Genomic DNA, 26947 nt, shown 5'->3' with positions numbered 1-26947 from the left:
GGGTCCTCGGGCAGCCTGGGGCTGTGCAGAGACAACCTCAGCGGAACGCCTGCGCCTCAGCTCCATTACTCAGCAAAGATACACTCTACATTTATCATTCATTTCATTTCTGCCAGGGCAAGAAGCTCATTTGCCCAAGGTCAACAAAAACGAAAATAAGGTTTTCTTTTTTTCTCCCCCAAGAAATAAATGTACCTGACAAGTGAGGATTTTGTCCTTTGGGTTTATCAGTCCTAAAGAGCAGAGGAAATGTGTGCATGGGATTCAAGCAACCTGAAATTGATGGGGGGGGGGGGGGCGGGGGGAGGAGGGGGGACGGGACCCAATAAATACTCTAAAAAGTCATACAATGAATAAAGTAAAACTTGACGTGTTCTAAGAATGAAATGGGTTCTGTTGCTCAAACCTGGATATTGGCATCCAGGTCTCCCCCATAGCTATTCTGGGGAATTCCTGAGTTTACTCACTATTCCACACTTAGGCTCTGAAAAGGAAACTTCAAGGATACTCCAATGCAGGTGGAAGTCAAAGTAATAAATTAATTTCTTGGGTCTTTTTTATAGGCTTGCTAGACTCATACACTGCATAAGTTTATGAAGAGCAACAACTGTACCTAAGTAACAAGTACAGTTAATTATCTGACTCTCTCCCAAGGTGCCTTGCAGCTCCCACCACACTCCAGAGATTCACACAGACTCGGCCTTGTGCTGCCTCATGTTTTACCTGTGCTGCACATACACGCACTATGGCTAAGGGAGCATCTATCTCCTAACAGGATCTCAATTTGTAAGTAAAAGCATTTGAAAGACAAACCATTCTGTTATAAATTCTATAATGTTTTCCTTTAGAAAAATGAATAAAATATACAGTCTTTAACATACTGTCTTACCTCTAAAAGTTTTATTTTTGTCCACTAAGAACCATTCTAGGTACACTGTAAAGCTTAGCAAAATCTCTGATATAATCAGTTACTTAGCTTACAGTTCCTATTATTTATCGTAAATGTAATATACTTACATGCATTAATGAGTAATATGACTGCTTGCCAGTATAAAAGAGATAATGAAATGGACGGCCATCTTCTCCCCACTGGGTTGCTAATAAAAAGCCAGATGAAAACAAATAAACAAACAAAATAAAATACACAGAAAGAGACCAAATAGATGTATTTAATTGCAGTTATGAGACATGTTAGTAATTCTGATTAACTTTTAAAGTAACAAAAACATTAATATTTAAAATTTTAATATTTAGTTTAGCATGTTTAACATGTAAATATTTAGGCTACTTATTTAATACCCATTGACATAAAACAATGTATTTGAGTAACTATTCTAAATATCTCACCACGAGAATTTCTGTAACTTCTTTTAAATAAACACACATAAAATAGCCAAAATCATCCTGTTAGGACAAAATTATTTTGGTGTGACTGCAAATACAATGCACTCCCATATTCTTAAAAATAAAAACAAAAACTGCTAGTCAATAATGTACTTCATTCATAAATTAGAAATAGGCATAATATAACAAAGAAAAAAAACTAAGTGGATTTTTCCATGCCACATTATTTATTTCAACTCTGTGATGATATAACCTCCAAAAGTTTAAAATGTCTAAAACTGAAGGGGCCCCCAAAAGGTGCTACGTGTAATTCCTTTTGAAATGCAGATGGCCATTCACTCGAATGAACACCAAACAAACTGAGAGTGGAGTCTCTGTAGTAAATAAAGCAAACACCAACTCCATGCCCTTTGCCCACCTTTCTCTTGTTTCTGTTAGGAATTCTAATGTTAAAAATTATACTCTGTCCATTACATAAATTGTAAACTCTCTTCTCCCAATCTGTCACTTGCCTTTTAATTGTGTTTGTGGTGTCTTTTATAATCGAAAAGTTTAACATATGTTTTTGTAGAATCTGTCACTTTTTCTCTATTGCAATATTCCTCAAATGTTTTTTCATAATCAACACTATTAAGGAGCCTTTTAAGACTTTTTTTCCTAATTGCCTCCTTCCCCATGAAATTTTAATACCAAACATCCTGCATATTGGTTGATGTGTACTGTGGTGGCCCTTCAGAGGGCTGAAACCTTGTAATAGCTGGGATTTTTTTCACTTCCTCTAAATCAATTTATTCCCCTTTGGGCTCAACATCACTCCCATTGAGAAAGCATGCTTTTAAGATTATGCTTTTAAGAAAGCATTATTTTCCTATACTCTGAAATTTTTTTTTCATGTTTAGAAATTTAATCTACCTGGAATTTACATTTGTGAGACAGAAATGCAACTATTTTGTCCACCAAGGTGAGTCATTACCCATTAGTTTTTAAAATACTGTACTTTCTGTTGAAATGCCACCTGCACAACATGTAAGTAACCTTTCCCTTCTGAGGGTAACTGGCATTACACATGGGCCACTTTAAGTGAATACACCTGAAAAGAAGACCAAACTTTCACAGTAACTGGTGAAAAAGAAATCCTGATAGAGTTGAGCTTGAAAAAATAAAACAAGATTCTTTTTTTTTTTAAATTTCTTTATTGATTAAGGTATTACATATGTGTCCTCATCCTTCCATTAACCCCCCAACCCCCAACCCCCAACTCATGCCCTCACCCCCCCTGGTGTTCGTGTCCATTGGTTAGGCTTATATTCATGCATACAAGTCCTTTGGTTGATCTCTCCTCCTTTCCCCCACCCTCCCCTACCTTCCCTCTGAGGTTTGGCAGTCTGATTGATGCTTCTCTGTCTCTGGATCTGTCCCTGTTTACCAGTTTATGTTGTTCATTATATTCCACAAATGAGTGAGATCATGTGGTATTTATCTTTCTCTGACTGGCTTATTTCACTTAGCATAATGCTCTCCAGTTCCATCCATGCTGTTGCAAATGTTAAGAACTCCTTTTTTACTGCAGCATAGTATTCCACTGTGTAGATGTACCAGTTTTTTAATCCACTCATCTGCTGATGGGCACTTAGGCTGTTTCCAAATCTTAGCTAAGTGAATTGTGCTGCTATGAACATAGGGGTGCATATATCCTTTCTGATTGGTGTTTCCAGTTTCTTGGGATATATTCCTAGAAGTGTGATCACTGGATCAAATGGGAGTTCCATTTTTAGTTTTTTGAGGAAACTCCATACTGTTCTCCCCAGTGGCTGCACCAGACTGCATTCCCACCGGCAGTGCACGAGGGTTCCTTTTTCTCCGCATCCTTGCCAACACTTGTCATTTATTGATTTGTTGATGACAGCCATTCTGACAGGTGTGAGATGATACTGCATTGTTGTTTTGATTTGCATCTCTCAGATAATTAGTGACTTTGAGCATGTTTTCATATGTCTCTTGGCCTTCCTTCTGTTCTTCGAAAAGTGTCTATTTAGGTCCTTTGCCCATTTTTTAAACAAGATTCTCATTTGTCAATGGCTTGAGGATGAATTAAATAGTTCTCCAACATCCCTATCATAGGTTGCAAATTTTCCAATATTTATAACTTTACTATGCAATAAATTTTCACTATACTGAGAAGCAATCAGTTAAAAAGTGACCAAGAAAGACAAACATCATGGCTACAGATGAGACTTTACTGTAAAGCTTGGAGCAATTTTGAGTTGGGTCTCATTTCATGTGAGTGTTTAAGTGTGAGTGTGTATGTGTATATTTGATTTCATAAAGTATGCATGTATATACGCATATGTATATACATATATATATATATATGTGTATGTGTGTGTATATGTGTGTGTATATATATATATACAGACTTGATTTCATTCAATCTAAGATGTCACAGATTTTAAGATGGCCCATCATGCATCTTTTACAAAGAGAGAAAAAAACCTGATAGCATGCTTCATAGTTTACATTAATTGTATAATGAATCCTGTTATCAAAGACTAGAGGCCCAGTGCACAAATTCGTGCATGGGTGGGGTCCGGCCGGCCCCAATTGGGGGGACTGGGGCTTGGGCCTGTCAGGAGAAGGAGGTGGCAAGAGGTTGGCTGGACGGCCCTGTCCCTGATCGGGGTGCGGGGGGGCTGATCTGGGGTGGGGCCGGCTGGGGGGAGGGACTGCGGGAAGTTGGCTGGCTGCCCCCGCCCCCTATTGGGTTTGGGGGGGGGGGGGAGTGATCAGGGGCAGGGCTAGGTGGAAGGAGGGGCTGAGGGCCTATCATGGTGGGGCAGGCTGATCGGGGGAAGGGCTGGTGGGGAGAAGGGCTGGTGGGGAGAAGGGCTGGGGGGGTGTTTGGCTGCTGGCCCCGCCCTTGATGGGGTGGGAGAGTCTGATCAGGGGTAGGCCGGCCGGGGGAAGGGGCTGCGGGAGGTTGCCCACCAGCCCCAGACCCTGATCGGGCTGGTTCGCTGGCTACAGTGGATGTCATAGCAACCGGTCATTACAGTTGCTGGCTTTTTTTATATTTATAGATGTTAAAATATGAAAAACCATGTCTTAGAACTCACAAAATATGGCATAAACACCTGTTGACACCGAATACTCTAATTTGGTCTACTCCACACCACTACCACCATTTAATTAAAATCAGCTTTTTGCTGCATTTTGATACCTGGTAGGCTAAGCTTCTATCATTATTCTTATTTCTTTTAAAAAACATCTTGCTGCTTCTTGCACATTTACTCTTTAAAATAAACTTTATAAGTTTCTCCCAAAAGTCCTACCAGGACTTTGATCATGAAAATTATATTAAAGTAGCTTGCAATCTTTCTTTACACAAACATGAAATTATTTTCTAGCTATTTAGATTTTCACTTATGACTGACCTTTTAAGTTTTATAATCTATACTAGAGGCCCAATGCACAAAAATTCGTCCAAGAGTAGGCCTTCCTTCCCCTGGCTGCCAGCACCGGCTTCCCTCTGGTACCCAGGACCCGGGACCTGGCCTGCCCTCCTCCAGCCGCCGGCAAGCACCTGGGACCTGGGCTGCTTCCCTTCTCCAGGTGCCTGCTGGCTGCTTCCCTCCTCCGGCCACCCATGGGCACCTGGGACGTGGGCTGACTTCACTCCTACCCTGACTTCGTCAGGAAGGACATCCAGAATGATGTCCGGAAGATGTATGGTCTAATTAGCACATTACCCTTTTATTATTATAGATATACTAGAGGCCTGGTGCACGAAATTCGTCCACGGGGGTGTGTGTCCCTCAGCCCAGCCTGTACCCTCTCCAATCTGGGACCCCTCGAGGGATGACCGACTGCCCGTTTAGGCCCGATCCTAGGGCAGTCAGACATCCCTCTCACAATCCAGGACTACTGGCTCCCAACTGCTTGCCTGCCTACCTTCCTGATTGCCCCTAACCGCTTCTGCCTGCCAGCCTGGATCACCCCCTAACCACTCCCCTGCCAGCCTGATTGAGGCCTAACTGCTCCCCTGCCAGCCTGTTTGCCCCTAACTGCCCTCCCCTGCAGGCCTGGTCACCCCTAACTGCTCTCCCCTGTAGGCCTGGGTACCTCCCAACTGCCCTTCCCTGAAGGCCCGGTTGCCCCCAACTTCCCTCCTCTGCTGGCATGGTCACCCCTAACTGCCCTCCCCTGCAGGCTTGATTGCCTCCAACTCCCTCCCTTGCAGGCCTGATCCCTCCCAACTGCCCTCCTCTGCTGGCCTGATCACCCACAAATGCCCTCCCTTGCAGGCCAGGTCCCTCCGAACTACCCTCCCCTGCTGGCCATCTTGTGGTGGCCATCTTGTGTCCACATGGGGGCAGCCATCTTGTGTGTTGGAGTGATGGTCAATCTGCATATTACTCCTTTATTAGATAGGATAGAGGCCTGGTGCACAGGTAGGGGGCCAGCTGGTTTGCCCTGAAGGGTGTCCCGGATCAGGGTGGGGGTTCCCTTGGGGCATGGGGTGGCCTGGGCAAGGGGTCTGTGGTGGTATGCAGGCCGGCCACGCCCCCCGGCGACCCAAGCGGAGGCCCTGGGATTTATTTATCTTCTATAATTGAAACTTTGTAGCCTTGAGCGGAGCCAAGCCTCTTGCTTGCTCCGTGGCCGCAGCCATTTTTGTTGGGATTTATTTATCTTCCATAACTGAAACTTTGTAGCCTTGAGCGGAGGAAGCTTGGCTTCCTCCATCAATCACTGGGGGCAACTTAAGCCTCCTGCTCTCTCCAGCTCCATGGCTGCTGCCATTTTTGTTGGGATTTATTTATCTTCTATAATTGAAACTTTGTAGCCTTGAGTGGAGGCCTGGGCCTGCCAGGGTGTGCTGAAAGCTTGGCTTCCTCATTTCCGGGGAAACCCAAGCCTCCTGCCTGCTCCATGGTCGCAGCCATCTTGGTTGGGTTAATTTGCATACTCGCTCCTGATTGGCTGGTGGGCATGGCTTGTGGGTGTAGCAGGGTGATTGTTAATTTGCATATTACTATGTTATTAGATAGGATAAAAGCCTAAGCAACCATCTGACCAGTAGCTATGATGTGCACTGATCACCATGGGGCTGACGCTCAACGCAGGAGCTGTGGAGCTGCAGTGACTTGGCAGCTGCGGTTCTCGGGTGACGCACCTAGAACCAGAAAGGAGGGAGCCCGATTCCGGGGTGCGTCACCCGAGAACCACCCTCTCACAATCCAGGACCCATCGGGGGATGTCAGAGAGCCAGTTTCGGCTCTATCCCTGCAGGCCAGGCCAAGGGACCCCACCGGGCCTCTAGTTTTCTATAAAGCTCTTATATATTTTTATAAGTTTTACTTGTATTTTAGTTTTTGTTGCTCTTGATATGGCTTTCTTGGTTATCTATGTTTTCTAAAGCATTAACTTTATACAATTAATACACTCTTTTATTATTGTTTAAATAGACTTATTTTTCAGAGCAGTTTTAAGTTTACAACAAAATTGAGAGGAAGATTCACAGATTTCTCACATACCACCTGCCACCACACATGCACAGGCTCTTCCATTATCAATACCCTCCACCAACTGGTGAACCCACATCAACACATCACAATCACCCAAAGTCCACAGCTTACATTAGGGTTCACTCTTAATGTTGTTCACTCTTGGGGTTTGGACAAATATATAATGACATGTCTCCAACATTACAGTATCATAGAGTAGTTTCACTGCCCTAAAAACTCTCTGTGCTCCACCTCTTCTTCCTTCCCTCCCCACCGAACTCCTGGTGACAGTGACTTTTTTACTGCTTGAATAGTTTTATGTTTTCCAGAAAGTCATATAGTTGGAATCATACATGTAACCTTTTCACTTAGTAATATGTATTTCTGTGACTTGATAGCTTATTAGCACCGAACAATATTCCATTATCCAGATATACTAGTTTAACTATCCATTCAAATACAGGACATCTTCCAAGTTTTGACAATTATGAATAAAGCTGCTATAAACCTCTATGTGCAGGCTTCTGTGCAGACAAGTTTTCACCTCCTCTGGGTAAATACCAAGGAGCACCACTGCTGGATTGTATGGTAAGAATATGTTTACTCTGTAAAACTGCCAAACTATCTTCCAAAGTGGCTGTGCCATTTAGTATTCCCAACAGCAACGTGTTCTTACTTTTTAAAAACTCCTTGCTGCTTCTTGCACGTTTACTCTTTAAAATAAACTTTACAAGTTTCTCCCAAACTTGCCAGAACTGGTGTTGTCAGTGTCCTGGAGTTTGGCCATTCTAATAGGTATGCAGTGCTGTGTCACTGCTGCTTTAATTTGGATTTTCCTGATGTGGAGCATCTTTTCATATGTTTATAGCCTCTTGAGGGCTTTGTTAAGGTCTTTGGCCCATTTTAAAATCAGGTTGTTTTTCTATTGTTAAGTTTTAAGAGTCCTTTCCTTGTATGCTTTGGATAATAGTCCTTTATCAGATAGATCTTTTTTCAAATATTTTCTACCACTCTGTGCTTCTTTTTTCATTCTCTTAACAGTATCTTTTGCAGAACAGAAAATTTTAATTTTAATGAAATCAGCTTATCAATTCTATCTTTTATGAAGCAAGCCTTTGGTGTTATATCTAAAAAGTCAAGGCCAAACTCAAGGTGTTCTAGATTATTAATGACTGATTGACTTTAAAAATATATATATTTTTATTGATTTCAGAGAGGAAGGGAGAGGGGAAAGATAGAAACATCAATGATGAGAGAGAATCACTGATAGGCTGCCTCCTGCATAACCCCTACCGGGCATGTGCCCTTGACTGGAATCGAACCCAGGACCCTTCAGCCCTGCAGGCTGATGCTCTATCCACTGAGCCAAACCAGCTAGGGCAGATTGACTTTCTTTATTAGATACAGGCCTATTCAAATCATACTTCTTCCTGTGTAAGTTTTGGCAGATGTGTACTGTTTTTTTCAAGGAACTGGCCAATTTCATCCAGGTTATCAAATTTGTGGTCAGATGTTAGAATTCCCTGGCTAAAGGCAAGGTTAGAGTTTATTGTTCTAAACTCCTTTGCTGAACTTACATATGTATACCTATTGAAATATAGAATATTTTTTACACATTTTTAAAAAACACAGGTTTTAACTTGTGTTTAAACTATAGTTTGTGTGTCCTCCCCAAAATTCATATATCGGGGCCTAATCCCCAATGTGCTGGTATTTGGATGTGGGGTCTTTGAGTGGTAATCGGGGCTCTGCTCTCATGAATAGGATTAGCGTTCTCATAAAGGGAATCCCTGAGAGACCCCTAGTCCTTTCCACCATGTGAGGACACAGGGAAGACAGCTGTCTACGAACCAGAAAGTGGGCACTCAGGAGGCATTGAATCCCCAACTATGTAGAAGGAAGGAAATAATAAAGATCAGAGGGGAAATAAATTAAAGACAAAAGAAACAATTAAAAAGATCAATGAATCTAAAAGCTGAGCTGATTCTCTGCAACAATAAACAAAATTGATAAATCTCTAGCAATACTCATCAAAAAAAAGAGAGCCCAAATAAATAAAATGAGGAATGAAAGAGATTACAGTTGATTCCACAGAAATACAAAAGATCATTAACATATACTAGGAACAATTATATGCTAATAAATTGGACAATCTAGGAGAAATTAATAAATTTCTAGAGGCATGCAATCGTTCAAGACTAAGACAAGAAGAAAACAATAATCTGAACAGACCTATTACTAGCAATGAAACTGAAGCAGTAATTAAAAAAACACAGAAAACTCCTGCCTGGCTGGTGTGGCTCAGTGGTTGACTGTGTTGACCTATGAACCAGGAGGGCACAGTTCGATTCCCTGTCAGGGCACATACCCAGTTTCGGACTCGATCCCCAGTGAGGGGCTTGCAGGAGGAAGCCAGTCAATGATTCTCTCTCATTAATTGATGTTTCTCTCTCTCCCTCCCCCTTCCTCTCTGAAATCAATTAAAAAAAAAATCCCAACAAGTAAAAGTCCAGGACCAGACTTCACAGGTGAATTCTACCATTCAAAAAAGAATAAATACCTATCCTTCTCAAACTGTTCCAAAAAATTAAAGAGAAAGCAACTCTTCCACACTCATTCTATGAGGCTGACATTACCCTGATACCAAAACCAGACAAAGACACTACAAAAAGAATTACAGGCCAATTTCCCTGATAAACATAGATGTAAAAATTCTCAACAAAATACTAGTAAACCTAATTCAACAATATTAAAAAAATCATACTCCATGATTCAGTGGGATTTATATCATGGATAAAAGAATGGTTTGATATCCACAAAACAATTACTGTGGCACATAACATCAAAAAAATCAACAAAAATCTATGATCATCTCAATAGATGCAGAAAATAATTTTACAAAATTCAATATTCATTTATGATAAAATCTCTCAACAAAGTGGGTACAGAAGGAACTTACTTCATGATGATAAAGGCTATATATGACCAGCCCACTGCTTTTCCTCTAAGTTCAAGAACAAGACAAGGATGCCCATTTTCACCACTATTATTCAATACTAGAGGCCCGGTGCACGAAATTCGTGCATGGGGGCGAATGTCCCTCAGCCCAGCCTGCACCCTCTTCCAATCTGGGACCCCTCGAGGGATGTCCGATTGCCTGTTTAGGCCCGATCCTGCACCCTCTCACAATCCAGGACTGCTGGCTCCCAACTGCTCGCCTGCCTGCCTTCCTGATTGCCCCTAACCATTTCTGCCTGCCAGCCTGATCACCCCCTAACCACTCCCCTGCCAGCCTGATTGATGCCTAACTGCTTCCCTGCCAGCCTGTTTGCACCTAACTGCCCTCCCCTGCAGGCCTGGTTCCCCCCAACTGCTCTCCCCTGCAGGCCTGGGTCCCCCCCAACTGCCCTTCCCTGAAGGCCTGGGTCCCCCCCAACTTCCCTCCTCTGCTGGCCATCTTGTGGTGGCTATCTTGTGTCCACATGAGACAGTCATCTTTGACCACATGGGAGCAGCCATCTTGTGTGTTGGAGTGATGGTCAATTTGCATATTACTCTTTTATTAGATAGGATTAGATAGGATAGAGGCCTGGTGCATGGGTGGGGGCCGGCTGGTTTGCCCTGAAGGGTGACCCGGATCAGGGTGGGGGTTCTCTTGGGGCGTGGGGCGGCCTGGGCGAGCGGCCTGTGCTGGTTTTCAGGCTGGCCATGCCCCCCCGGCAACCCAAGCAGAGGCCCTGGTATCTGGGATTTATTATTCTTCTATAATTGAAACTTTGTAGCCTTCAGCGGAGCCAAGCCTACTGCTCACTCTGTGGCCACAGCCATTTTGTTGGGATTTACTTATCTTCTATAATTGAAACTTTGTAGCCTTAAGTAGAGGCCAAGGCAGGCCAGGGCAGGCGGAAAGCTTGGCTTCCTCCATTGCTGGGGAAACCCAAGCCTCCTGCTCTCTCCGTGGCTGCAGCCATCTTGCTTGGGTTAATTTGCATACTTGCTCCTGATTGGCTGGTGGGCATGGCTGGTGGGTGTAGCAGAGGTACAGTCAATTTGCATATTACTCATTTATTAGATAGGATAGTACTGGAAGTACTAGCTACAGCAACCAGACAGGAAAAAGAAGTAAAAGTCATCCAAATTGGAAAGAAAGAAGTATCACTATTTGCGATGACATGATACTATATAGAGAGAACCCTAAAAATTCCACACAAAAATGTGATTAGAACTAATAAATGAGCTCAGTAAAGCTGAAATATATAGAAATCTGTCACGTTTCTATATACTAATAATGAATGATCGTAAGAGAAATTAAGAAAACAACCCCATTTCTAATGCATCAAAAAGAATAAAATAATGATAAAAAAAGAATAAAATACCTAGGAATAAATTTAACTAAGGAGATGAAAGACCTATACTCTGAAAATTATAAGACATTGAAGAAAGAAACTGAAGAGGACAAAAATACATGGAAGGATTTACCACGCTCTTAGATTGGAAGGATTATTTTCATTACAGTGACCATAGTACAAAAAGTAATCTACAGATTCAATGCAATCTCTAGTAAAATACCAATGGCGTTCTTCTCAAAACAAGAAAGATTCTAAAATTTATATGAAATCACAAAGGACCACAAGTAGCCCAAGCAGTCTTGAGAAGGAAGAACAAGGGTGAAAGTATCACACGTCCTGATTTCAAACTATTCTACAAAACTATAATAATCATAACAGTAACGTAGTGACAAAAACAGACACAGCCCTAAAATAAACCCTTGTTTATAAGGTCAAATAATTTAAGACAGGAGGGAAGAATATGCAATGGAAAAATGACAGTTTCTTAAGTGGTGTTGGGAAAACTGAACAGATCATGTAGAAAAAATGAAACTGAACCATTATCTTATACCACATAAAAAAATAAACTAAAAAAATGAATTACAGACTTAAATGTAAAACCTGAAACCATAAAAGTCCTAGAAGAAAACATAGGCAGTAAACTATTTGACATCAGTCTTAGTAATATCTTTTTCGATATGTATCCTCAGGCAAGGGAAATAAAAACAAAAATAAACAAATGGGACTTCATTAAACTAAAAGCTTCTGCATAGAGAAGAAAATGATCAACAAAACAAAAGGACAACCTATAAAATGAGAGAATATATTTTCAAATGACATGTCCAATAAGGGATGTTGATACTCAAAATATATATTCTTTGAAAAACTAAATCTACCATAAGACTCAGCAATACTTCTGGGTATGAAAGTGAAACCACTAATTCAAAAAGACACATGCACCCCTATGTTCATTGCAGCATTATTTACAACAAGAGGCCTGGTGCACGAAATTCATGCACAGGGGGTGCGGGTCCCCTCAGCCCAGCCTGCACCCTCTCCAATCCGGGACATCCCTCTCACAATCCTGGATTGTTGGCTCCTAATCGCTCACCTGCCTGCCTGCATGGTTGCCCCTAACTCCCCCCCCACCCCCGCTGATGGCCTGATCGCCCCTCACTGCCTCTGCATGCCAGCCTGATTGCCCCTAATTGCCCCCCCCCCTGCCGGCCTGGTCACCCCTAAATGCTCCCTACTGCTAGCCAGGTTGCCCCCAACTGACCCCTCCCTGTCGGCCTGGTTGCTCCTAACTGTCCCCTCAGCCAGCCTGGTTATCCCTTATTGCTCCCCCCCTGCCGGCCTTCTCATTCCCACTTGTTCCCCTCTGCCAGACTGGTTGCCCCTCATTGAACCCCTGCCGGCCTGGTCGCCCCCAACTGCCCCACCTGCTGGCCTGGTTGCCCCCAACTGCAGCCCCCCCCCCCACTGGCCTGGTCGCCCCTAACTGCCCCCCCCCCCCCCCCGCCGGCCTTGTCGCCTCTTACTGCCCCCCCTGCTGGCCTGCTCGCCTCCAACTGCCCCCCTCTGCTGGCCTGGTTGCCCCTAACTGCCCTCACCCCTGCTGGCCTGGTTGCCCCCAACTGCACCCCCCTGTTGTCCTGATCGCCTCCACTGCCTCCCCTGCTGGCCTGGTCACCCTTCATGGACACCCGCTGGCCTGATCACCCCATGCAGCCTGCTGTTCAGTCATTTGGTCACCTCTCACTAACCCCCCTGCCGGCCTGGTCATAGACAGCCATCTTGTGAGGATGTGAGAGTTAATTTGCATATTACCTCTTCATTATACCGTATAGCCAAGATATGCAAGCAACATAGGTGTCTATCGATAGATGAATAGATAAAGAAGAAGTGGCACATATATACAATGCAATATTACTCAGCAATAAAAAAGAACCCAAACCTGCCATTTGCAACACCATGATTGGACCCATAGGTATTATATTTAGTGAAATAAGTCAGACAGAGCAAAACAAATACCACATGATTTCACTTACATGTGGATTAAAAAACAAACAAACAAAACAAAACAAAAGCAGACTCACAGAAACAAAGAACAAACTGATGGTTGCCAGAGGGGAGAGGGGTAGAGGGATGGGTGAAGAAAGTGAATGGGAAAAATCAACAATACAGTTGTAAGTATGCAAAACAGTGTTTATTCTTGTATTAATTTATTAATTATTATATTACTAGAGGCCCGGTGCATGAAATTCATGCACGGGGGTGGGGGGTGTCTCTCAGCCCCTCCTGCACCCTCTCCAATCTGGGATCCCTCTCACAATCCAGGACCGCTGGCTCCCAACTGCTCGCCTGCCTGCCTTCCTGAATTCCCCTAACCACTTCTGCCTGCTAGCCTGATCACCCCCTAACCACTCTCCTGCCAGCCTGACTGATGCCTAACTGCTCCCCTGCCAGCCTGTTTGCCCCTAACTGCCCTCCCCTGTAGGCCTGGTCACCCCTAACTGCCCTCCCCTGGAGGCCTGGTACCCCCCAACTGCTCTCCCCTGCAGGCCTGAGTCCCCCCCAACTGCCCTTCCCTATAGGCCTGGGTCCCCCCCCAACTTCCCTCCTCTGCCGGCCTGGTCACCCCTAACTGCCCTCCCCTGCTGGCCTGATCGCCCACAAATGCCCTCCCTTGCAGGCCTGGTCCCTCCCAACTGCCCTCCCCTGCTGGCCATCTTGTGGTGGCCATCTCGTGTCCACAAGGGGGCAGTATCTTTGACCACCTGAGGGCAGCCATCTTGTGTGTTGGAGTGATGGTCAATCTGCATACTACTCTTTTATTAAATAGGATAGAAGTCTGGTGCACGGGTGGGGGCTGGCTGGTTTGCCCTGAAGGGTGTCCCGGATCAGGGTGGGGGTTCCCTTGGGGTGTGGGGCGGCCTAGGCGAGGGGCCTGTGGTGGTTTGCAGGCCGGCCATGCCCCCCGGCGACCCAAGTGGAGGCCCTGGGGTCTGGGATTTATTTATCTTCTACAATTGAAACTTTGTAGCCTGGAGTGGAGCCAAGGCTCCTGCTCCCTCTGTGGCAGCAGCCATTTCTGTTGGGATTTATTTATCTTCTACAATTGAAACTTTGTAGCCTGGAGTGGAGCCAAGGCTCCTGCTCCCTCTGTGGCAGCAGCCATTTCTGTTGGGATTTATTTATCTTCTATAATTGAAACTTTGTAGCCTTAAGCAGAGGCCAAGGCAGGCCAGGGTGTGCAGGAAAGCTTAGCTTCCTCCATTGCCCGGAGCAACCCTAGCCTCCTGCTCTCTCCAGCTCCGTGGCTGCCGCCATTTTTGTTGGAATTTATTTATCTTCTATCATTGAAACTTTATAGCATTGAGTGGAGGCCTGGGCCTGCCAGGGTGTGCTGAAAGCTTGGCTTCCTTCATTGCCGGGGAAACCCAAGCCTCCCTCCTGCTCTCTGTGGCCACAGTCATCTTGGTTGGGTTTATTTGCATATCCACTCCTGATTGGCTGATGGGCGTGGCTGGTGGGTGTAGCAGAGGTACGGTCAATTTGCATATTACTCTTTTATTAGATAGGATTTTCCATATGAACAGTATAAATCTACTTTTGCTCCCCTCTGTATTTCTAAATAGTCTGAAATCTCAATTTTGATTCCCTCTTTAACCCAATAGTTTTATGGTTCTGTTAAGTTTTAAGTCAGAAAAATCTAATCTATATAACACCTACTTTTGGGAATTTGTTAGGTTTTCTCTATCACCTATTACATGGTATTTCTGTTAATATTCCATTGGCATCTGCATAGCAAATGTATTCTTTGCACTTGTATCTGTAGCTATAAATTCATGCTGTGTTATTCAAATTCTTTAGAGATTTAGTTAACAGCTTGTGCTTTAAACATTTCAATGCTAAATGCTTGGTGCAAAAAGGTTCATGGTCGTCAAATCCATTTAATAGATATGAGGTTTTATCAACATAAACTAATATTATTGTCTCACTGAACCATTCCCCAATCTCCCTGAATTCCATTTTGTCTAGTATTAGATACCACTCCTTACTCTGTCATCAATTCATATATATTTTTGCTTATCCTAATATTTTTGTCACTTGCTTTAAAAAGTAAAGCAGGATTTTTATGTTAACTCAATCTAGAAGCTTTCATCTTTTAACCAGGGAAGCAGAGTATATTACAAGTGTAATAATCTACTCAACTCTAAAATTCACTCACACTTAACAGAAAAAAATCATTTTGTCTTCTTATTTACAAAATAAAGCAAAATTGGTAGGTAGGTAGGTAGGTGGCAAAAATATTTTGCCAATTCTATGGGAGTACTGTTTATTGTTCTAATTTATTTTTCTTTTTTATTTAATTTATTGGGGTGACATCTATATATATAAAAGACTAATATGCTAAGTGTCCACGCATTCGCTATGACATGCACTGACCATCAGGGGGCAGATGCTCAATGTACAGGCATGGAAACATGGAACAGACTGATGAATCTCAGAGGGAAGGGGGGAGGGAGGAGAAAGGATGGTGAGAAGAGATTAACCAAAGATCTTATATGCATACTAGAGTCCCGGTGCATGGATTCGTGCACTGGTGGGAGTCCTCGGCCTGGCCTGTGCCCTCTCGCAACCCGGGACCCCTTAGGGGATGTCGAACTGCCAGTTTCAGCCCGATCCCCGCAGGCCAGGCCAAGGGACCCCCACTGGTGCATGAATCCATGCACCGGGCCTCTAGCTGGTTAATAAAATTATATAGGTTTCAGGGGTACAATTCTATAATATATCATCTGTATATTGTACTGTGTGTTCACCACCCCAAGTCTCCTTCCATCACTGTTTATGCCCTCTTTCCCCTCTTCTTTTTTTTAAATATGTTTTTATTGATTTCAGAGGAAGGGAGACGGAGAGAAAGAAACATCAATGATGAAAGAGAATCACTGATTGGCTGCCTCCTGCACACCCTCTACTGGGGATAGAGCCTGCAATCCGGGCATGTGCCCTAACTGGGAATCAAACTGTTCATGGGTTGATGCTCAACCACTGAGCATCACTAGCAGGGCACCCCTTTTACCCTCTGTTACCTTCCCTCACCCCCCTTTCCCTCTGGTAATCACCACACTGTTTTCTGTGACAATATTTTTATTTGTTTTTGCTTAATTCCCATGTAAGAAAATCCTACCAACACTGACATATTTCTAAAATAACACATGGGCACTTGTTAGGGACAAACAGAAGTTCATAGGTTGATGCTCAACAATGAACCGCACGGGCCAGGCTAAAAAAATGGTTTCTTGCTTTAATAATACTTTTTAAATGAACTGACAACTACCACCAGTCCACTCTGAATAAGAGGTTTCAAATGTAAAGGAAAAATAGTAAATGTCTTACTTCCTGGCAACCTTAAAGCCTATGTTTTCTTTAAGATTTTATTTTAAGGATTTAAAAGGTAAAATCATAAAGAAGCCAGAGAAAACAGTGGGCCAGATAAAAATAATGGTTAAATGCTCATTAGAAACAATACATGGTAAGAGATGATGAAATCACATCAATAAAGTAACAAAAGACCAAAAAACGAAGGTGGGGGATCTATATTCAGTGAAAATATTCTTCCAAAATAAAGATAAATGTAAAATTTTCATATAAACTCAGGGAATCTGTACCAAACTCTTACTCACAAAGTCATATTAGAATGCAAGCAAATTGGTGTGACATTAGTGTAAGCATAAACTCTAACCTGGTCTAATTTTAATATTTTTTAATTAAAAAAAAATCAGTTGTAAACTACATTATTAGTTATAAAATATTTTTGACCTACCACACAACCACCATGATATACAAGAGTTCATTTCCATACTACGGTATATGAATGATGGCTGACATATAACAATATAGCAAAAATAGCTGCTTATTTCATTCTTAAGCAAACTTACCTTTCTGTTTTGGAAAAATCTGTTCAGGATGCTGTAAAATAAATGTAAAAATGCATTAGATAATTATTGCAACATATAAAACTAAGTGAAATTCTTAAAAATATGAATTAAGGTAGTTACCTTCATTATTGGTCTGGCTCGCTTCTCAAACAAACCACTGGGGAAAAGATAAGCAATAGCTCTCTGAAAATATACATAAAGGTTCATTAACAATTGTTATAAAAACCAGTTAATGTTATGATTAACAATTACTGAGTGCAAATGTGCCAGATATCACATTAACAGTTTCATATACATGATCTCATTTCAACATAATCAAAATGAAAGAATGTTACCACATACACATCCCCCAAAAGAAAAATTGTAAGGAAAGTAGTCCCTAGTTCTACAACCCCCAGTAGATGCCTGAAACTGCTGGTAATCCCCAACCCTATGTATGCCATGTTTTTTCCTATACATACCTATGGTGAAGTTTACAGCTTCTCTTTGGCATAACTGAATTGCCAGCACCATTACTCTTTGGATTTGGGGCCATTGTTAAGTAAAATAAGGGTTACTTGAACATAAGCACTGTGATACCTCAACAGTGAATTTGATACTAAGTGACTAAGGGGCGGGGAGTGAATACAGCTTGGAGACAAGAGGACAAAGGTTGATTCACATCCCAGGTGAGATGGAACAGGACAGCGATTTCTGGAATTTTCCATTTAATATTTTCAGAGTAAGAAAGTCCACAGGTAGCTGAAAATGAGGAAAGCGCAACTGTGGATAAGGGGGCATTACCGTATTAAACTAGTTATGAACAATTTTCAAGTGACTCCTCAAACATGAAAGTAATAGCACACATACAGATCATCTCTCCCTTTTAAAGGAATCCTGGACCGGCCACCACACAACTGCTGAGCTAATGTGCTCCAACACAACCCTAATGCCCAGCTGGAAGTGCAAATATCGGGCAGAACACTGATCAGAGTAGGCTCGACGTCTTCCCCACAGTGACACCCACTGACTTTCTGGCTGCTCTTTGAACTTTTCCTAGAAGTTGTAAGTGATTTTAAACTACATATTCCCAAACAAGTTCTCGAAACATGTCTGTTTCTCGATGGGGATGCTACTGGCACTTTGAGTACGATAGCTCCATTGTAGGCAACTTTCCTCTACACTGCAGATCACTTAACAACCCTGGCTCTTTATTAAAAACTAGAGGCCCAGAGTGTGAAATCGCGCGAGTCCCAGAGTCCCACCCATCACCGCGGTGGGACCCATCAATGCACCTCCTGGTGACCTGTCATTTGGTCATTACAGCATTATGGTGTTATGGCATTATGGCCACTGGCTTTTTATAATATAGATTTGTGCCATGACATCCCCAGTGCTTGTGACAAATCTCACGCACACACATTTCCAAATGTCCTTTACCTCTGAAGGAGCAGCACTGCCGGAAACTTGAGAACGGCTTTAGCCATTTGTGTCTTCTCCAATAGCCCTGTCACAATTAAAATAAAAAAAAAAACCCACAAAAAGCACTCATTTTGTTGAGTGATGTCAGATGAAGTCTGAGGCCCGGAGTCTTGTGCCCTCTGAACTCTCAATGAACTGGTGGCCCGTGTGAGCACTGTGCTACTTGCCTGGACAGCCTGTTCTCAGGATGGGCCTGTTCCTCCATCACCTAGGACGTGTGCTGGACCCAGTTCTCTCCTGAAAGTAGGGGCTATAATTTGGGGGTACAAATTCAATTATTGTAGGAGCCCAGCTGTGTTTCTGAGTCAAGCTTATTCTCATTCAAGCTTTTGCCAATGAAATAGACACTAAAAAAAAGTGTTAATTTTGTGACCTTTTTCTTTTTAAAACCAGGAACACCTGTCCTTTCCTTCTCTGATGGAGAAAAGATGGAATTTTTAATAAGCAATGTGAATAACTGCCATAGGCAAAAGATAAACTAGATCCAAACCTCACACCATACACTAAAATGAACTCTACATGAGTCAGAGAGCTAAACATAGAAAATGGCAACAAAACAAAATAAGTACTAACCAACATCTCAGTGAATTCTTTATAATGTAGATATCAAAGTCTTCCTTAACTATGACTCAAAATTCAGAAGCAAAAAAGACTGACCAAATTAAGCTATATTAAAAAATGAAAAAATATGGCTCTCATGCAGGGGTGGGCAAACTTTTTGACTCGAGGGCCACAATGGGTTCTTAAACTGGACCGGAGGGCCGGAACAAAAGCATGGATGGAGTGTTTGTGTGAACTAATATAAATTCAAAGTAAAGGAGCGGAGGGGAGAGCAAGAGAACCGGATAGAACAGCCCGATCCGGCCCACGGGCCGTAGTTTGCCCAAGGCTGCTCTAATGTATTCACAATAAGAGAAGTACAATTAAAACCACTGAGTAAATGCTTTTCATCCAACAGAACTAGCAAAAATTCAAAAGCCTTGACAGCACATTGCTGAAGGTCAGAGAGCTCTGGCAGTGCCTTGCTGGTGGAGTGTTAAATGGTGCCACCAAAATGAAAATTTTGACATTATCTAACAAAACTACATATTTCTCCCAGCAATCCCATTTCTATGAATTGCTCTTAAAGATACACCCCCTCACAAATACATAAGCACAGGTTATTCATTGATTTATAAGAGCAAAATATTAGAAACAACCAAATCCCCAGACATGAATTTGGTTGAATAAAGGATGATACATCTATGTGACCAAGTACTTTAGAGCTATAAAAGAAAAAAGATTGAGAAAAAACAAGATGCAAAAGAAATGTACTTAGAATAAGACCACTAGTGTGAGAAAGAGAAACAGAAATAAGAAAATACATATTGGAACTGGAGAATAACATACACGTTTCTTTTTGCAAACATAAACACAGAAAGAATTAAGTGGAAAATAATAAAAATCATTACCAATTAAAGGACTAGAGGCCCGGTGCACAAAATTCGTGCACTCAGGGAGGAGGTCCCTAAGCCCGGATTGCAAGGGGGTGTAGGCCAGGCCGTGGTACCCCACTGGTGCATGATCAGGGCCAGGGAGGGACACGGGAGGGATCCAGGGTGTGTCCGGCCTGTCTTTTTTTTTTTTTTAAATATATTTTATTGATTTTTTACAGAGAGGAAGGGAGAGAGATAGAGAGTTAGAAACATCGATGAGAGAGAAACATCTATCAGCTGCCTCCTTCACACCCCACACTGGGGATGTGCCCGCAACCAAGATACGTGCCCTTGACTGGAATCGAACCTGGGACTTTTCAGTCCGCAGGCTGATGCTCTATCCACTGAGCCAAACCAGTTTTGGCGTCTGGCCTGTCTTGCTTAGTCCCCAGCAGCAAGCTAACCTACTGGTCAGAGCATCTGCCCCCCGGTCAGTGCACGTCATAGCAAAGCAGTTGAGAGGCCTTAGCATATCATTAGCATATTATGCTTTCATTGGTTGAACAGTTGACAGGACGGTCAGACACTTAGCATATTAGGCTTTTATTATATAGGACTGGAGGCCCAGTGCACGAAATTTGTGCACGGGGGGGGGGGGGGTGTCTCTTAGCCCAGCCTGCACCCTCTCCAATCCAGGACCCTTCGGGGGATGTCCAACTGCCAGTTAGGGCATGATCCATGTGGGCAGTTGGACATCCCTCTCAAAATCCAGAACCGCTGGCTCCTAACCGCTCACCTGCCTGCCAGTCTGATCGCCCTAACTGCTCTCTCTGCCAGCTTGATACCCCTAACTCCTCTAATAAATCCCAAGTCTGATTATGAGAAGGCAATTAGAAAGCTAGAATGTGGGACAATTGTACAAAACCCCTTGCTAGGTATAAAGGCATTTTGCAGAAAACTGGGAAAATTTTCTGAGACTATATACGATATTACAGAACTAGAGGCCCGGTGCATGAAAATTCATGCACTGCGGGGGGGGGGGGGTGGGTCCCTCAGCCCAGCCTGCCCCCTCTCACAGTCCAGGAGCCCTCAGGGGCGAGAGGCGACCCAGCAACCAGAGGAAGGCAACACCCCCATCACACCTCTGCTGCTGCCACTGCCGGCAGTGCAAGCCCCAGCCGGCCCTGGTTACCCGAGCTTTGGGCGGCCCTGGGCGGCTGGGGGGCTGAGGGACTCCGGCAGGGCTGAGGGGACTGGGCGCCGCCATCTTTGAGGGTGTGGCAGTCAATTAGCATATTCCCTCCTTATTGGCTGTGTGCATCGTCAGGGTGAGGCAGTCAATTAGCACATTTCCTCCTTATTGGCTGTGGGTGGTGCCATCTTTGCAACGGCATGAGGGTCAATTAGCATACTCCCTCTTTATTAGATAGGATTAGAAATTCTGACTCCTCAGTCAACCCAGTGGTAGGATTCTTGTGTTCCTTATTTCCAGCTGAAAGGCATGTTCTTGGTAAAGCTGGACACAGACAGCACCACCACATTTGTGCATTCTGGGGGTCCCTCAGCCGGGCCTGCACCCTCTTGAGTCCAGGGGCCTCAGTCGGACATCCTTAGTGCTGCTGGGGAGGCAGGAGAGGCTCCCTCCACCACCACTGCGGTCACCAGCTGTGAGCCCAGCTTCTGCGTTGGTCTGCCCCCTGGTGATCAGTGAATGTCACAGTGACCAATCGTTCCTCAGATTGGTGGATTTGCATATTAGCCTTTTATTATATAGGATTATAACTGTGTATATATATAATAGTAGTATTGTAGGAGACAATATACCTGTGGTATATTGGCTCTCTATTCCGTTCTATTGATCCGTGTGTCTGTTTCTCGGCCAATACTATGCTGAATTAATTATCGTAGCTCTTTAGCATAATTTGAAGCCAAGCAGTGTGATACCTCCAGCTTTGTTCTTCTTTCTTTGGCTATTCGGGGTCTTCTGTGGTTCCTTACAAATCTGATGATTTCTCGTTCCATTCTTTAAAAAATGACCTTGGGATTTTGATGGGATTGCATTAAATCTGTATATTGCTTTGGGCAATATGGCCATTTTAACTATTGTTGATTCTTCCAATCCATGAACACAGGATTTTTTCCATTTTGTTGTGTCTTTTTCAATCTCTTTTAATAATGCTTTGTAATATTCAGTATATAGGTCTTTCACATTCTTTGTTAAGTTTATTCCTAAGTATTTTATTCTTTTGGTTCCAATTGCAAAAGGAACTGTTTTTTTCCTTCATTTCTTTTCCTGAAGTTTTGTGATTAGTATACAGGAAGGCAATGTATTTTTGCAGACTGATTTTCTATCCTGCAACTTGACTGTATTTGTTTCTTGTTTCTAATAGTTTTTTGATAGAGTCTTTAGGGTTTTCTATATACAGATGATATATATGTCACTCACAAAAAGTGACAGTTTGACTTCTTTCTTCCCTATTTGGATGCCTTCTATTTCTTTCTCTTGTTTTATTGCTCTGGCTAGGACTTCCAGCACTATCTATACTAATAAAAGGGTAATATGCTAATTAGACTGGGAGACCTTCCGGACAAAGCCATGGTGGTGGGGCCAAGGTAGAGGCGGTTAGGGGTGATCAGGCCAAGAGGGGAGGGCAGGTGGGGGTGATCAAGCCGCCGGGGGTGGGGGGAATTGGGGGTGAGCAGGCCGGCAGGAGGGGCAGTTGGGGGTGAGCAGGATGGTGGGGGGGGCAGTTGGGGGTGAGCAGGCCAGCAGAGGTGGGCAGTTGGGGCAAGCAGGCCGGCAAGGGGGCCAGTTGGGGGCAAGAAGGCTGGCGGGAGGGCAGTTGGGGGTGAACAGGCCAGCAGGCAGAGTGGTTAGGGGCGATCAGGCAGGCGAGTGGTTAGGAGCCAGCGGTCCCAGATTGCGAGAGGGATGTCTGACTGCCAGTTTAGGCCCGATCCCTGGATTGGGCCTAAACGGGCAGATGTCTGAGGGGTCCCAGATTGGAAAGGGTGCAGGCCGGGCTGAGGGACATCTCGCCACCCGTGCACAAATTTCGTGCACTGGGTCACTAGTCTATACATATAAAAGGCTAGTAAGCTAAATGCCCATCTGAGCGGTAACTATGATGTGCACTGATCACCAGGGGGCAGACGCTCAAAGCAGGAGCTGCTGAGACTTGGCAGGGGTGGATCTCGGGTGATGCACCCCGAAACCAGAGAGGAGGGAGCCCGATTCCTTGCGGGGCTGCGCTATTCCACCTTTGGCTGTGGGTTATGTTGTTGCCCTGAATCTGGTTTACTGCACATTTGAGTTTACGTTCCACACCCTGTTCGACAGCAACTTTGCAGAGTGCCCTCTTGCACTCCCAGACCCCTCAGGGGATGTCGGAGAGCTGGTTTCAGCCCGATCCCCACAGGCCAGGCCGAGGGACCCCACCTGCCAGAGGGACCCCACTCACTCCGCAGATGCCCTTCGAGCCATGGTGCCACCCCAGGTGTGGCCGGCCGGGGAGGGACTAGAGGTTGGCTCCAGGGCATGTCTGGCCCATCTCGCCCAGTCCCACCCCACTGGCCACCTTCTAATTAATTTCCTTTCAATGTGTACGATTCCATGCACCGGGTGGTGAGAGTGGACATCCTTAGAGGACAACCTTTATTATGTTGAGGTACTTTCCTTCTATTCCTATTGTATGGAGTATTTTAATCATAAATGGTTATTGTATCTTATCAAATGCTTTTTCTACATCCACTGATAAGATCATATGATTTCTTTGCCTTCTTTTGTTAATGTGGTGCATTACATTGATCAATTTGTGTGTGTTGAACCATCCTTGTGCCCCTGGAAAGAATGCCATTTAATCGTGATGAATTATTATTATTTTTTAATGTACTGTGGTATTCGATTTGCAAGCATTTTGTTTAGGATTTTTGCATCTGTGTTAATCAGAGATATTACTCTGTAGTTTTCTTTTTTTGTGTTACTATTGCCAGATTTTGGTATCAGGGCTATATTGGCCTCATTGAATGTTAGGAAGTATAGCCTCTTCTTCAATTTTTTTGAAGAATTTGAGAAATAGGTTTTAAATCTTCTTTGAACATTTGGTAGAATTCACTGGTGAATCCATCTAGTCCTGGACTTTTACTTTTCTGGGAGGTTTTTGATGGTTGTTTCAATTTCCTCTCTGCTGACTGATCATTTAGATTTTCCAATTCTTCATGACTTAGTCTAAGAAGATTATATATTTCTAGGAACTTACCCATTTTTTCTAGGTCCGTGGTTGGCAAACTGCGGCTCACAAGCCACATGCGGCTCTTTGAGTGTGGCTCTTCCACAAAATACCATGGCCTGGGCGAGTATATTTTGAAGAAGTGGTGTTGGAAGAAATTTAAGTTTAAAAAATTTGGCTCTCAAAAGAAATTCCAATCGTTGTACTGTTGATATTTGGCTCTGTTGACTAATGAGCTTGCTGATCACTGTTCTAGCTTATTAAATTGGGTGGTATATAGTTTTTTATAATATTCTAGTATGACCCTTCGTATATCTGTGATGTCTGTGGTGTCTTCTCTCTCATTTAATTTTGTTTATATGGGTCTTTTTCCTTTTTTTCCTTAGTGAGTGAGTATAGCTAGGGGTTTGTCAATTTTATTAATCTTTTCAAAGAACCAGCTCTTTGCTTTAAATTTTTGTAGAGTCATTTTGTTCTCTATTTCACTCAATTCTGTTCTAATTTTTATTATTTCCTTTCTTCTGTTCATTGTGTTGCTTTTGTTCTTCTTTTTCTGGTTAAGATTTGATGTTAGGTTGTTTACTTGGGATCTCTGTTTCTTGAGATAGGCCTGTAATGATATAAACTTCCCTCTTATTACTGCTTTTGCTGCGTCCCAGAAGTTTTCATATGTTGTATTATCATTCTCATTTGTCTCTGTATGTCTTTTGATCTCATCTTTTATTTCTTCTTTGACCGAGTCATGTTTTAGTAATATGTTTTTTAATCTCTACACACTTGTGTGTTTCTTTACTTCCTTTTTGCAGTTGATTTCTAATATATCAAGGCACCATGGTCGTGGAATACTCTTGGTATAATTTCCATCTTCTGGATTTGTTGAGGCTCGTTCTGTGACCCAACATAATGGTTTATCCTTGAGAATGTTCCATGTGCACTGGTGAAGAATATATAATCTGATGTTCCAAATGAAAGGTTCTGTAATTGTCAATTATGTCCATTGGGTCTAGTGTTTCATTGAGGGCAGATATTTCTTTTATTTATTCATTTATTTTTAAAAATATTTATTGTTGCGATTATTACAGATGTTCCCCTTTCTGCTTTTTGCCCCCCTCCACCTGGTTCCCACCCTGACCCAAGCCTTCACCACCCGACTGTCTGTGTCCATAGGTAATGCATATATGCAAATAAGTTCTTTGGTTAATCCCTTCCCTCTGAGATTCGTCAGTCTGTTCCAAGTTCCCATGCCTCTGGTTCTATTTTATTCATCAGTTTATTTTGTTCATTAGATTCCTTGTTCATTTGATTGTTAGGTTCAATTGTTGATAGACATGTATTTATTGCCATTTTCTTGTTCATATTTTAGACCAGTGGTCGGCAAACTGCGGCTCGCGATTCACATGCGGCTCGCAAGCCGCAATTTGCCGCTCTGTTGACTAATGAGTTTGCTGACCACTGGGATAGGGGCTTAATCACAAAGAACAACAACAGCCTGTAATTATTGGATTCAAGAGTCTAGGTCAGTGGTCGGCAAACTCATTAGTCAACAGAGCGGCAAACCATGGCTTGAGAGCTGCATGTGGCTTGCGAGCCACTGTTTGCCGACCACTGTTTTAGACCTTTTTTCCTTCTTCTTTTTTTCTCTTGCTGCTTTTAAGATTCTTTTTCTTTAACATTTGGCATTTTAATTATGATGTACCTTGTTGTGGGCCTCTTTGATTCCTTTTGTTTGGTACTCTCTATGCTTCCTGGACTTATAAGGCTATTTCTTTCACCAGGTAGGGGAAATTTCCTGTCATTTCTTCAAACAGGTTTTCAATACTTTGCTTGTTCTCTTCTCCTTCTGTCAACCCTATAATGAGAATGTTGGTATGCTTGAAGTTGTCCCAGAGGCTCCTTACACTATCTTCATATTTTTGGACTCTTTTTTCTCTTTGCTCTTCTGATTGGGTGGTTTTTGCTTCCTCATATTCCAAATCATCGATTCTCAGAATCCTGTACTCTACAGTTGAATCCCTGTAAATTATTATTTCAGTTAGTATATGCTTAATTTCTGACAGATCCTTTTTCATGTCTTTGAAATTCTTACTAAGATCCTCAAAAGTCTCATTATGTTCCTTGAAGATCTCAAGATCCTCGAGCAATCTTATAACTATTGTTTTGAACTCTGTATCTAGCAGTGTACTTTTCTGTAGATTCCTTCTGTTCTTTTATTTGTGACATGTTTCTTTATCTTTGCATTTTGGCTGCTTCCCTGTGTTTGTTTCTATGTATTAGGCAGAGCTTCTCTGTCTCTTGGAATTGGTAGAGTGGCCTTGTGCAGTAGGTGTCCTTTAGGGCCAAGTGACTCAGTTTCCCGTCACCTGAGCTGGGCACTATAGGTGTGCCCCTGTGTGGGCTGTGGAGGTCAGAGGGAGTGAGTGGGACCATGTAAGTTCATGAACTAGGAACTGCATGAGTCTCCAGCAGCCTCTGTCATTCAGTCACAATCCCTGTTAGTTTTTATGGCCCGAAGTTATAGGGACTTCTCTTCCCAGCTCTGGGATCCTGGGCTGGGGATCTGGTGTGAGGCTGGGAAACCCTTGCTCCTCATGGGAGGCCTCTGCAGCTGAGATATCCCTCCCAATTGAAAAAAAAAATTTAAAAAAAATTAAAAAAAAAAATTTTAAAAAAAGACATATGGGTGTCAGACCAGCCCGTTCCGTGACTCCACCCCTCTGACCA

General features: G+C 43.2%; 1 protein-coding gene across 1 annotated transcript in view; it reads right to left on the bottom strand.

The window, feature by feature from the left end:
• The window catches only part of MRPS9 (mitochondrial ribosomal protein S9), a 92890-nt gene that overhangs the window by 21926 nt on the left and 44017 nt on the right, over nucleotides 1-26947 (bottom strand). The window contains exons 3-5 of the mRNA XM_080685632.1: nucleotides 17242-17304; nucleotides 17122-17152; nucleotides 1018-1097 (exon numbers count right to left, since the gene is read on the bottom strand). Of these exons, the coding sequence (XP_080541758.1) occupies nucleotides 1018-1097; nucleotides 17122-17152; nucleotides 17242-17304 (174 nt within the window). The remainder of the gene's footprint in view (nucleotides 1-1017; nucleotides 1098-17121; nucleotides 17153-17241; nucleotides 17305-26947) is intronic.

The sequence above is a fragment of the Plecotus auritus genome, assembly GCF_963455305.1.
Source record: "Plecotus auritus genome assembly, chromosome: 8".
Taxonomy (NCBI): Eukaryota; Metazoa; Chordata; class Mammalia; order Chiroptera; family Vespertilionidae; genus Plecotus; species Plecotus auritus.
Note: the sequence above shows the minus strand (reverse complement) of the source record. Positions and strands in the feature narration are given on the sequence as shown.